This window comes from Delphinapterus leucas, chromosome 9 (genome assembly GCF_059928025.1).
Source record: "Delphinapterus leucas isolate spDelLeu-1000000601 "Yukka" chromosome 9, BTC_Dleu_Yukka2, whole genome shotgun sequence".
Lineage (NCBI taxonomy): Eukaryota > Metazoa > Chordata > Mammalia > Artiodactyla > Monodontidae > Delphinapterus > Delphinapterus leucas.
The window spans coordinates 15,525,565-15,537,114 of NC_143137.1; the positions used below are offsets into that span (position 1 = coordinate 15,525,565).

The 11,550-nt window shown below is 45.8% G+C and overlaps 1 protein-coding gene across 1 annotated transcript in view; it reads left to right on the top strand.

Annotated features, from left to right (window-relative positions):
* CREB3L2 (cAMP responsive element binding protein 3 like 2) overlaps positions 1-11,266 on the top strand; it is a 117,887-nt gene extending 106,621 nt beyond the window's left edge. The window contains exons 9-12 of the mRNA XM_022580214.2: positions 1,589-1,688; positions 1,971-2,097; positions 3,775-3,991; positions 5,693-11,266. Of these exons, the coding sequence (XP_022435922.1) occupies positions 1,589-1,688; positions 1,971-2,097; positions 3,775-3,991; positions 5,693-5,768 (520 nt within the window). The 3' untranslated portion in view covers positions 5,769-11,266. The remainder of the gene's footprint in view (positions 1-1,588; positions 1,689-1,970; positions 2,098-3,774; positions 3,992-5,692) is intronic.
* Positions 11,267-11,550: the final 284 nt, after the last annotated feature.

Here is an 11,550-nt window from a genome sequence, read left to right on the forward strand (position 1 = left end):
AAGAAAACATATAGCTAAGTACTAAAAAGACCTCCATATTAATAGAATTTAACGATATGAAATAATGGGATGAATGATTTTGTTTTGCTTAAATTAAAACCACTGTACAAGGTAAAAATACAGTGTAGATGGGACCACATGGGGTCACTGAGTTCAGAGAGCCTTCGCTGTACGTGCTGTGGGCTCCAATTCTGCCTCTGCTCTTATCCATTGAACTGCTAAAAGCAATAGTCTTACTGCCAACCTGTCCTTAGTTGGCTTAAACCTGAGAGAACTTGTTTCCCTGGTACTGGTCACAGGGGAAGCTGCAAACTTGGGAAAACCTACATGTCCTTCCAGCACTGGGAAGCTGTTCAGGAGATGGGCTGTGGTGGAGGCAATTTATCTGCCAAAGCCCAGAATTCTTCTGCAAATGAGTGATTTGCTTTTCACTGTTTTTCAGTGAACTTGTCTGACTTTCTAATGTTCCATCACAGCATGAATTTTCTGAAAATCTTTGAGACCCAAGAAAAAAGCATCTGCTTGTAAAACCTCTCCGCCTTGCCGAGTGCATTGGGCTTGCAGAGGAGGGATGGGGGCGAGGGGCAGTCTCTGCTCTTTTCGCTGCTCACGCAGAATTCATCCCTGAGGCTCCAATTCAGGCGTGTGTGCTGTGAGATCCTTTTCTATGGCTGCACTGTTCAGAATTTGCAAAGAAATTCACCATCTGCTCCTCCTGTGACCTGATGTCACACAGAGCAGAACATACTATTCTCATCCTCAAACCCTTCCCTTGCACGGGTGTGCACAGCTGTCCACTTTTAGGGATAGAACAACTCTCTTTTGCTCCTGTTCTGTGTATTTTCCTGGAGAAACATCAGAGTCTGCATCAGAGGACGGCTTCCAAGATCCTGGCTCTGAAGGTGTGTCCAGCTGAGCAGGCTTCTTTGCTCCTGATTCATATTTGGGCTTCATTTCTGCCTATGGAGGTGCTGTGAGCCTTCAAGTGCCACAGGCTTGAGATGCTCGTGGCTGTTTGCCTCCCCGCCATTCTTGTCTTCCTCTCCGTCTCTCTCCCTCTCTTCAGATCTACCATCTGAGCACTGGCTGCTCAGAGATGTTGCTACCACTTCCTCTCACAGCCATCTCCTCTGGCCACCCCTCCACGTGTTCTCTGCCCGGCATCTTCTTCTTCATGCTTTTCTCCTTTCTTGTATCTTCTTCAATGTTTCTCTTCTCTTGGTTGAACGAATTCTCCTTGGTTCGCCATCACCAGCCAATTTTTACTTATTTTTTTTCTCAATGGCTGACAAACAAATCCCGGGATTATCAGGGATGATTTGGGGCATAGAGATGACTGTTACTCAGAACAGCACAGAATGGACAAGCTGCTCACGTGGGCGGATCCTGAGCCCCGTAAGCTCTATGACTCTGGTGCTGGAAGACAGTGGCGTATGTGTCTTCACCAGGGGAACCTTTTTCTCGGTACTGTGTTCAAATTCAGACACAAAGCCATAGCCACTTCCCTGGAGCCTGGGGCAGAGATCACCCACAAGCATTCTCTTGTCTCTCAGACGCCCTTCATGGCTTTGATTTGTTGTGTTTGCAGAACTCTCCTGCAGCAGCTGCAGAAGCTTCAGACTTTGGTGATGGGCAAGGTTTCTCGCACCTGCAAGCTGGCTGGCACGCAGACTGGCACCTGCCTCATGGTGAGTTTCCTGAAGGGACAACACCATTACTGCCCAGGCCCACTCCCCAATCTCCAGTCTCTCCCCAACTTGCCACGTCCAAGTGCTGGGGTGTTCGAGGGACCACACAGCTCACTCTGAGGCTGTCTCTCCACTATGATGTGACGGTGATTGACTGCGTACAATCTGCTGGCCTGATGGAGGGGAGTTGTCTTTCTGGACCTCCCAGGTGTTGCAGGTGTAAAGGTTTGCTCTGTGGATCTCGGAATTGACGGCTCTCCACTTTCTCTCCTCGTCCTGCAGGTTGTTGTGTTATGCTTTGCCGTTGCATTCGGCACCTTCTTTCAGGGCTATGGGCCCTATCCTTCTGCCACCAAGATGGCCCTGCCCAGCCAGCATTCCATGCAGGAGCCCTACACAGCCTCCATTGGTAAGACAGCACTCAGTAACTTGGGAGGTGGCTTGTTTCTTTTCTCTTTCATTTCTCAAAGCTTAACTTACTGAAAGAAGTCTTGTCTGAGAGTCTGATTTTTTTTTTTTAGATGGGAGGACTTTACTAAACCACTTGGTTTAGAATAGCTATATGATAAACGTCCCTGGGTACAGAGCAGTGGTCTCAAAATCATTTATCCATAAAAATGCATATATATCCGTTCCTTGGGAGAAGGCAATTCAATATCACTGTTCCCTCTCCCCCATAAAAAATATTCATTGAATAGGCCCACACAAGCATCTGCCCCCGAATTAGTTACTCTGCAGTTAACTGTCATCGCTGTGACCGCCAAGACATTGCAGGAAGTGTTCTTGGCTTCTGTTTACATATGAAAGTCTAATTTTTAAGAACTGGTAAAAGTGTAGCTTCTCCATTGAAGGGAGGAAGAGAGCCACGGGGGTGTCTGGTGCCCAGGCTGCTGGGTCTCCCCTTGTGGCACTCACCCACTGGGCTGAGACACCCCTTGGAATTCTCTAGAGCTCAGCAGAGCACAGTTTGCAAACTACTACTCTAGACTGTGTTCCCTGGCAAATTCTGATGTCTTCTTTTTGAGTTCTGATAAGGGGGAGGGATGCGCATTTGGGGGGAAGGAGTGGGGGGAACACTAAGTTTTCCATCACATTTTCAAGGAATTCAACTCAGTGGAATTGTATGCGACCATAGTAAGCATCTATAAAATGAAACTAAAGAATCAGCCTGTCTTACAAAATATTACGCCTAAGATTTAGAAAATTTGGAGAATCAGGTGTCAGAAGTGATATTCTCACCCAGATCAATGATCTCTTTTAAGTATGTAGGAAATAAAGAGGTGATATGTAGGGATCATAAAATAGATACACTAGTAAGAACAAGGGTGGAATTAGGGGGTACTGGATTTGGGGGGTAGGCATAATTTTGTGGTTCTGAAAGATCTGTGGTCTTTGTGAGGTAGGTGTATCCCTGCCAGGTATATGACAGAAAGGCTAGCATTTCAACCAAATAATTTCAGTGGTCTCCCGGGAAATTCTTTTTTCCCTAAGGGAATGTATCTCTAAATTTGATTGGAAGCCAATGGGAGCATAGTTTCTCTGTTGTAGAAAATTGCTGCGAGCCATCTAGCTATGCAACTATCCTGTAAAACAAAAGAGAATGTTTCCGTTGTTTGATTTATGACTTTGGCTGTGTGTCTTCTCTCCAGTTTTAAATGAAAACACAGTTTTCTGCCCTTTTACCTTCTCCCTATGCAAAACCTACTCACTGGGAATGCTTATTTTAGCTGCGTCTGGACATCTCCAAGTATTTGACTCCTATTGTCCACGAATTGTTTCCCCCAGATGGTTGGGGGTGGGGCACGGAGGGGAGTTTTATTTTCAAAGCAGTGGGGTGGCAGTATGCTTCCTGTTTATTTGCTTTTCTATTGTTCTCCCAGACTTTTTATAATTGGTATCATTTTTCAATGCACAAAACTCTGAAATCCTGAAGCCTTTATAGGAAGCCAACTCCAGTTGGCACCCTGTGTCCTGGGCAACAAGAACCCATGAGTTGTCATCTGCTCCCAGCCCTGGGCATCGAGTGAGGGGATGTGATGTACCCTTATGGTCTCTCGTAACACCTGTTACTTTGCTTTGTTCTCAGTGAGATCCAGGAACCTGCTGATCTATGAGGAACATTCTCCCCTGGAGGAGCCGTCCAGCTCCGCCTCGGCTGGGGAGCTTGGGCGCTGGGACAGAGGTTCCTCCCTGCTCAGGGCATCAGGGCTGGAGTCCAGGCCTGACGTGGATCTTCCCCGTTTCATTATATCAAATGAGACCAGCCTGGAGAAATCAGTGCTGTTGGAGCTGCAGCAGCACTTGTGAGTCAAATAGATACAGATTCACCTCCTCTAAGGCACCGACGATGGGTTATGCGTCAGCAACGTGTAGTGTGGGGTGTAGACTTTCCCACTGGCCTAGTCGTACCTTCGGCTTTTTCAAGACCTAGTTCCAGCACCCGGACTCTGGAGAGACTATTGGTTGTGAACAGCTGCCCCTAGCAGAGATTGGGGAAGAGACCTGGTGTGAGCTGGCCCTGTGGCTGCTGCGCCTCTGGGGAGCTGGCAGTGGTGGCTCCAAGAGTCGGGTGAAAGGGCTTGACTCCCTTCCTCCCTCAAAGCCTCACAAGTAAACATACAGTCCAGTAACAGCAGTGTACTCGCTATGCAAATGCAGCCTCAAGACATCCCCCAGCTTCCTTCCAACTAGAGATACATATATGTCATGCTATATGTCAGTATGTAGTTTTATGATTTATATGTAAATAAACATGCCTTAATTATATAGTTATAATTACATATTAATATTGAAGGACACTTCGAGAGGCACTATGCCTGTATGTGTTTCCATATTGAAAATAACATACATTTGTCTCCAATTCTCCATGAGGTGTTTCCTTTAGATAGTTATGAGGAACAGTCCTTGTGTAAACACAAAGGCTTGTACAACTGCTGGGCTTTGTTGTCACGCTGGGGAGATACCTGGGTACACCAAATGGCACGGGAAGGAGCGTCTGCGTCCAATCCTGGTTATACATGGTGTGGTTCATGGTCTAGCTGAACTCTGCCTCTGTGCCTCCCAGAAATGATGCTATTCCAGTGCAAGTGGGAAAGACTTTGTTTCAGATTCTTCAGTTTTCTTCCCCTAATGTTGCAGGGGAAAGTTTGTAATTATATATACTATTATATGTTTACATTATATTATACATGCATTTAGTGCTTTATTATTTATTATTATTATTTATAGCGCTTACTATTCAAGCACTATGTAAATATGACATATACAGTAAATCCTTTGAAATACTTGAAGAGGTTAGACATTATTATTATTATTATTCCTATTTTAGCAAATTGTAGAGCTGCCACTAGGAGTAGAGAAGAATACTTGACTCATGACACAAATCTTCTCTCCTCTTGTCTCAGCTATTCAAGGCCCCATTGAAATCCCTCTTGTTCTGGGATGCCTTCCTGATACCAGAGCCCTCATAGCCCTCCTCTGAATGCCTAGAGTCTTTCTAGGCTGTTACATAATTTAATAATGTATTTATTTTCTGTTATATATTTACTGTTATTTCAAGTTAGTTTGGGTGGGTTTTTTTTTTTAGTCTTTATCTAGAATCTTTTAATCTTTATAAAGATTTCATCTTTATCTAGATTTTTAAAAAAAATATTTATTCTAGACCAAGGATCAGTCTTTATCCTTTTATTTTCTCCCTCCCAGAGTTTAGCATAGGGGTGACTAACCATCCTCAAGAAATACAATCGTTTAAAGCAATGTACAACAAATCAGTATCAAACTGCCATGTTTATCCTCTGGGCTGGAATGTCTCCTTTGGCATGAGGCTAGAGGCAGGAATGCGGATGACGGATAGGCTGGTAGCGGGAGACTTCAGGAACAGGGGAGAGGACGAGAAGCATGCTTGGGCCAGCCTGCAGAGTCGCAGTCATGGAATGATTGTGTCATCCTACCGAGCATGAGGTAATTGGTAGTAAGACCTCTTTTTCCTTCTGATGCCTTCGCAGGGTCAGCACCAAACTGGAGGGGAATGAAACACTAAAAGTTGTAGAACTCGACAGAAGAGTGAACGCCACCTTTTAAAGAGACCGTCGCCACCTCCCTCTATCTCCTCACTCTACCTTTATGTCTCCAAACCTCCTTTGTCATAAGCTTTTCCTTTTTGCCACCTGATCTTGACCAAAGACCTGGACGTGCAGTCATGGCTCTGGATACGAGGACAGCCTGGGATTTCCACCCACAGTGAGAGAACGCCTCCCCCGGTCCCACGTCCCTCCCTGCAGAAGGGAGCCCGCTTCTCTCCCTCCCTGTTGCTTACTGCCATAGGAAATTATCTTAGGGTCAGGGGTGGGGCGAGCAGGCTTGTTTCTACCGACAGTGCCAAAAAGATACTGCCTGCTTCTCACCGGGGTGGGTGCGACCGCCTCTTTGAAGAAGAGCTGACGCTTGTTCATTCAACTCGAGCCACAAAAATACCAGGATGCCTGTTGGAATCTGGCAAAGCACCGACTGACGTCCTGCCTATGCTCAGCCTGGGTCTCTCCTGCCGCTCTGCGCTGAGCCCCTGCTGACTCGTCCTCCGGCCCTGGAGCTGGAGCGAGGCGTCCCCTTCGTACTCTCAGGCCGCAAGTGCAATGCCTGAAGGAATCAGGCTTTTCTACTCCAGGCAAACCTGCCCCATCATGTTGCTTGTAGGATTTCTCCACCATCTGTGTCCCCACACGCCCCTAGTTCTGCCTCCTTGGCTTCTCCTCCCCATTTGTAAATAGTATTTATTAGCTCGCTGAGGCTTCCCTGGGCAACCACACTGAAGACATCCGGACGCCTCCCTCCAAGCTAGAAAAGTCTTCTGTTGGCCTTTGGAGCGAGGAGGGCACCCTAGGCTCTGGGATCCCCAATCCTTCCAGGCCATGTCTTGCTTTCTTTTCTTCTTTTTTTGCTGGAGCCCTATAATTATAGTTGGGAAATCTCCCTAAGCATGTGTCCTCCTGTAGAATGAACTCACAGGGAAAGATGGAGCAGTGCCTCGCTCAGGTCTGGGGCTCTGTGGATAGATGCTTTTTCTGTCCCATACCCATAACAGGGAAGGGAAGCCCTGTCCCTGACAGCAGGCATTTCAGACAACCCTGCTAGCTTGTCTTTCTCCACCTCCCCTGACACTTCTGCTTTCCCCCTTCTCTTCTGCCTCAACACAGGAGGTGAGCCTGAGGCCTGTTCCTGGGGTCAGAGTAGGTGACATTTGTGTATCCACAGTCTTACCCTTTATAGTCAGGTTTGGCTACTTTGCAGCTCACCCAAAGAGACACGACCTAATCCCCCAACCTACTCTTATTTTTTTTAATGATTAAAAGTAACTTTTGTAGTTTTAAAAAAAACTTTCCTCTTTCATACAAATAAGAAATGGAAATTGACTTTTTACTGTATAATGTAGAAGACCCCCCTTAAATGTTTTTCCCTAGCTTGTAAAAGATTTCGTGTAAGAAGTTTGCTCACGTTTTGTATTTTATTTTTAGTAGCAGCTGAAGCACCCTTAGCTTTAACTCTCACTCTGTCTCCGTTTCTGTCTCTCATCTACATTGTCATTGGAACCTGTACTTAGGAGAGATTAAGCTATACCTGGGCCTTCTGTTCCACAGCAGACACAGGATTTGGTGTCATTAGCATTTGCCGTCAGACCTCATAAGCAGATCTGGTACCTCTGGGGCTCGCCGTCAGTGATTCCTCTCTCCCTACTGTGATGGAGAGAGTTCTGGCTGGGAGACAGCCAAAGTCATCTTCTTAGCACTGATGTAAAGCTGGATCAGGATTGCAGTGGTCCTGGCAGCCCTCTCGGTCCTCTGCACGCCTCTCACTGTCCCTTCCATTGGCCGGGGAGGGCTGAGACCGGCTGGGCTGTGCAGGAGGAAGGTTGCTAGCATGCGCCCCGCTTCTGTTTCTCTCTACCTTCTCCTCTCCTTCTCTTCTGCTCTAGACCCTCTTGGGCCTGGCTGGTGTCTGCTAACCATGGGCCACTATGGAACCATCCCTCTCTTTAAAATGTCTTGTAATTATCAGACACAGGCAGCCTGTGTGCGTGGGGAGGGAGAGGGCGGCTAAGAAGGTACGAATATAGAATTAACTCAAGTAGTATTTGGACGATAAGAAAGGCAAGCTTTTGTATGTCAGTGGGAATGGGTCAGCTTACCCACCTGACGCACTGGAACCAGATCGGGTTTTTAAGTCTCCTGGATTAGGCTGAGTAGAAAACCAGCTCTTCTGAATAAGGAGGGAGAAGGAAAAGGGCAGCAAACTCCGAGCGCCTGTCTTTAGTGCCTTGAGGATTTCATTTCCTCCCTGACCTACCCTTCCTTGACGTCACTGTCTCCAGCCCTCCATACAGCAGGGCTTGATCTCTGGGAAACCGTTCTTCCCACAACTGAATCTGTGTCTAGAGACCAGGGACATCAACGTGAGAGCTCAAATGGCCATCGTAAGGGGATCCAAGGACCAATTGCTGCTATTATGAGAAAGACCTCTGCCCTCTACTCCTTGCTTGGGTGAGTAAGGGGAACTAAACAGTTATCCCTTTAGGAGGCCGTAATGGAGTCAAGAGGATGCAGAAGAGTTGGATAATACCAGATTGGTTCCAAATAGTTAATGGGCGTGTGCACCTTTTCTGTTCCAGGGTTAAGCCCACAATGTCAGTGGATTTGTTTCCCTCCCCAGAGCCATCCCATAGATGAGTCAGTAATACCTGGTTAGCCCTGAAGGTGTCAAATAGTGGCAGCCTTTTGGTTTCTGAACCTCAGTTTTGGAAAGTAAGAGACTGTTAGCACAACCATCAATCATAAAGAATCAATGTTAATGATAAACATATTAATATATTTTTCATTATGTCAACAGCTTTTCCTCTTTCCTTTCTTTGATTAGCTTAGTGGAGGAGATGTCTTGCAAAAGTTCAGAGAACACGTACTTTTTTACTGGGTGAGACCTGAGTAACCCAGACCCCCCAGTGAGGTTCTATTCACAGCTCTTGACTTTGCACTTAGAAATGGATACTGTAAATGAAAGGCCTCAGTACCAGGTTTAAGAAAGAATTTCTGTGAAGTGTTAGGACTCTGGAACCTAGCTCACATAAAGGGAGTGTTATATAAGAATCTGACAGCTGAACTAGGTTGCTCCTTTTGGGCAGGGGGTGGGGATGAGGTTTGACACCAGTACAGGCAGAATTAGATAACCTTTTTATGAATATAAATGATTTTGATTTAAAGACCTAATTTGTAGATTGTGAAAGCAGCTTTTAGCTCACTTATTTACAAACCAACTATAAGTACCATGTTTTTTTTCTTCCTAAATCTCTCGGTTTAGCCTGAATGCCGAGAGAGGGCTGTGACTCTCGTGTGCCCTTGGAGCAGGGGTCCTGCATTGGTTCACCTTTATTCTGGCAGTGAGTCACTGTCCAGAATTTTTGACAGAGGTGTTTTATTAAAATTTTTTAGCACTTTGTGCCTCCTTCCTCCTATGTCCTCACACCAAGCAAAAGACAAGGAGCAGAGGCCCTTCAGGGGCAGCTCCTCCGAACACACGTGTCACATGAGCACGTTGCACACTCAGAGACCTCCCTCTCCCTGTCGAGGAGACAGAGCATCCGTGCCGGCCTTGCTAACGTGGGGAGATGGGAGACGGAGGAGAAGGCATTGGTCTCCCCCTTCTCTGCCAAGAGCTCTTGTCACTAATTCGGTTCTGTTGAATCCAGTCTTTGAGGAACCTTTATTACAGACACCAGCTCTCCTGCCTGCAGTGCAGGCAGGACCTGTGAGACAGACCAGTAGCAGGTAGTGCCCTGGTCGGAGTCATTTTCTTTGAATGCTTTTTAGCTGAGACAATTAGGAGACGTGATCGCATAAGCCCCTTTGGGAGGGCAGCTACAGGAGAGAGTAGGGGGCTGTGAAGCAGCAAGAGACAGAGTTCAGATTTTTCATTCATTCATTCATTTATTGAGTCAGTCATTCACTCCCAAGGAAGAGTGTTGCAGAAGGACCTAGTGAATATTGGGGAATAAGGGGGCTGAGGAAGCTTCATTAATCAATAGCTCTTCAAAAGACCCATGTGCCAGCTCGCTCTCTCTCTCTCTCTCTCTCTCTCTCTCTCTCTCTCTATCTCTCTCTCCCTCTCTCCCTATCTCTCTCTCCCTCTCTCCCTCTCCCTCTCCCTCTTCCTCTTCCTCTTGCGCAGGCACGCGCACACATGCACACTCGCACACTCGCACACACGTTCCTCCCTCATCTTGGACACTCATTTGTGTCTTACATGTGCCTTATATTTGAATCCAGGATGACTGAGAACTACCTAGGGGCTGGGAGATTTTATATACAGCTTTGTGGTACTAGACTGAGGTGGACATGGGAAAAGGAACTTTTTCCAAAGGCTCAAAAATGGTTTCCTAAAAGTGAGCCATGATCAGATTTGCACATCAGGAGGAAAGGAACAGAGTTATGTCCATTAGGAAAATCCCATCTTGCAGAGGTGCAATCACATCAAAAAATGGCCAGCCGGGATTAAAGGTATTATAAATCCTCAGAGCAGAACATTTTCTCAGCTCAGAGGAACCTGAGGCATTTGAGGATTAAGGCTCCACGTCTCCGTGGACAAAGGGTCAGCACCTACCACAGGACAAGACTAGGTATTGTTTCGTTTTGTCCTTTTGGGCAGCATAAAATCTGGGAATGCTTTATTTTGTCTTGGTTTCTAGAAGGAAGAGAAAAAATAATTCTCGAGCACCTACTAGGTGCTGGGTGCTGTGCTAAATAAGTTAATTTTATAGAAAGAGAAAACAAGGGCAACTAATTACTATGAGATGGATAAACAGCTAAGTGATATGGAAAGTGCAGAAATTTGTGGGTCAGGTTGAGCAGATCTCTTTCTGCGCGAACACGCTGTAAACTTCTAAGGTCCTCTGGGCAGGGAATGCAGTGCCTACTCCCTAGGCTGGCCCTGCTGTGCAAAGTTCAGGTTTTTGCCTCATGCTGGAGATGTTCATCTCCTGTCCGGTTCATCCAGTCGTCTGTGAGCTCCAGCTAGCAGCCTTTGCATCCTGGAAAAGCACCACGAGCGGTTTTAGCTGTTTCTCTGTTCCTCTTCCTTACTCACTAGCTGGCTGAGAACAATGAACTTTTTGCACCGTGGACCCATGGCCTATGCTGTTCAGCAAATCTCCCTTTCAGATGAAACACTGTCTGAGTCTATGAAAAACACCAGCTCTCTTTGACAAATTGTGAGCCACCCTTTTTAAACAATGCTGAGCAGACTCCGGACTATAAGAAACCATGAGCTTTAATGTCTCTGCTGACAGGCTGGGCTTTGCTGTCTTTGGTTACACGTTATACAGACCAGCAGTGTTTAAGTCTGAATACATTGTGAGTCTATTATCTGTCATATCATGCTGTTTTTTATGGCTTTTTATGCTTTATCATAGCTAAGTAAATACTAAAAAAAGTAAATGCTTTGTAGGATACTTGTATTTAGTTTGGAAAAAAATGAAATTGTTATGCTTTTGTATTTCTATTTCTTGCAAATAAAATATTTTTTCTTAAATAGTGAAAGTTGAAAATCCTGATACTCTGTTTTTAAAAGCTTTTCATATAAGCATGGATCTGCATATGTGTGCCTAACCATTCTTTCCTGACTATCTAGTCCACCTGAAAGAAGAGCCTCAAACCAGCAATTTATATGTTATCTAGCACTGAATCCAAGTCTCAGCTGGAGGAATATTGAGAAATGTAATTGTTTTTTCAGTCAGTCACAGGAGGAAAAACAGTATACTCTGGAGATTTATGCTGCTTGACTGCTATTTTCGTTGTCTCCTACAACTATTCTCTAACTAGAT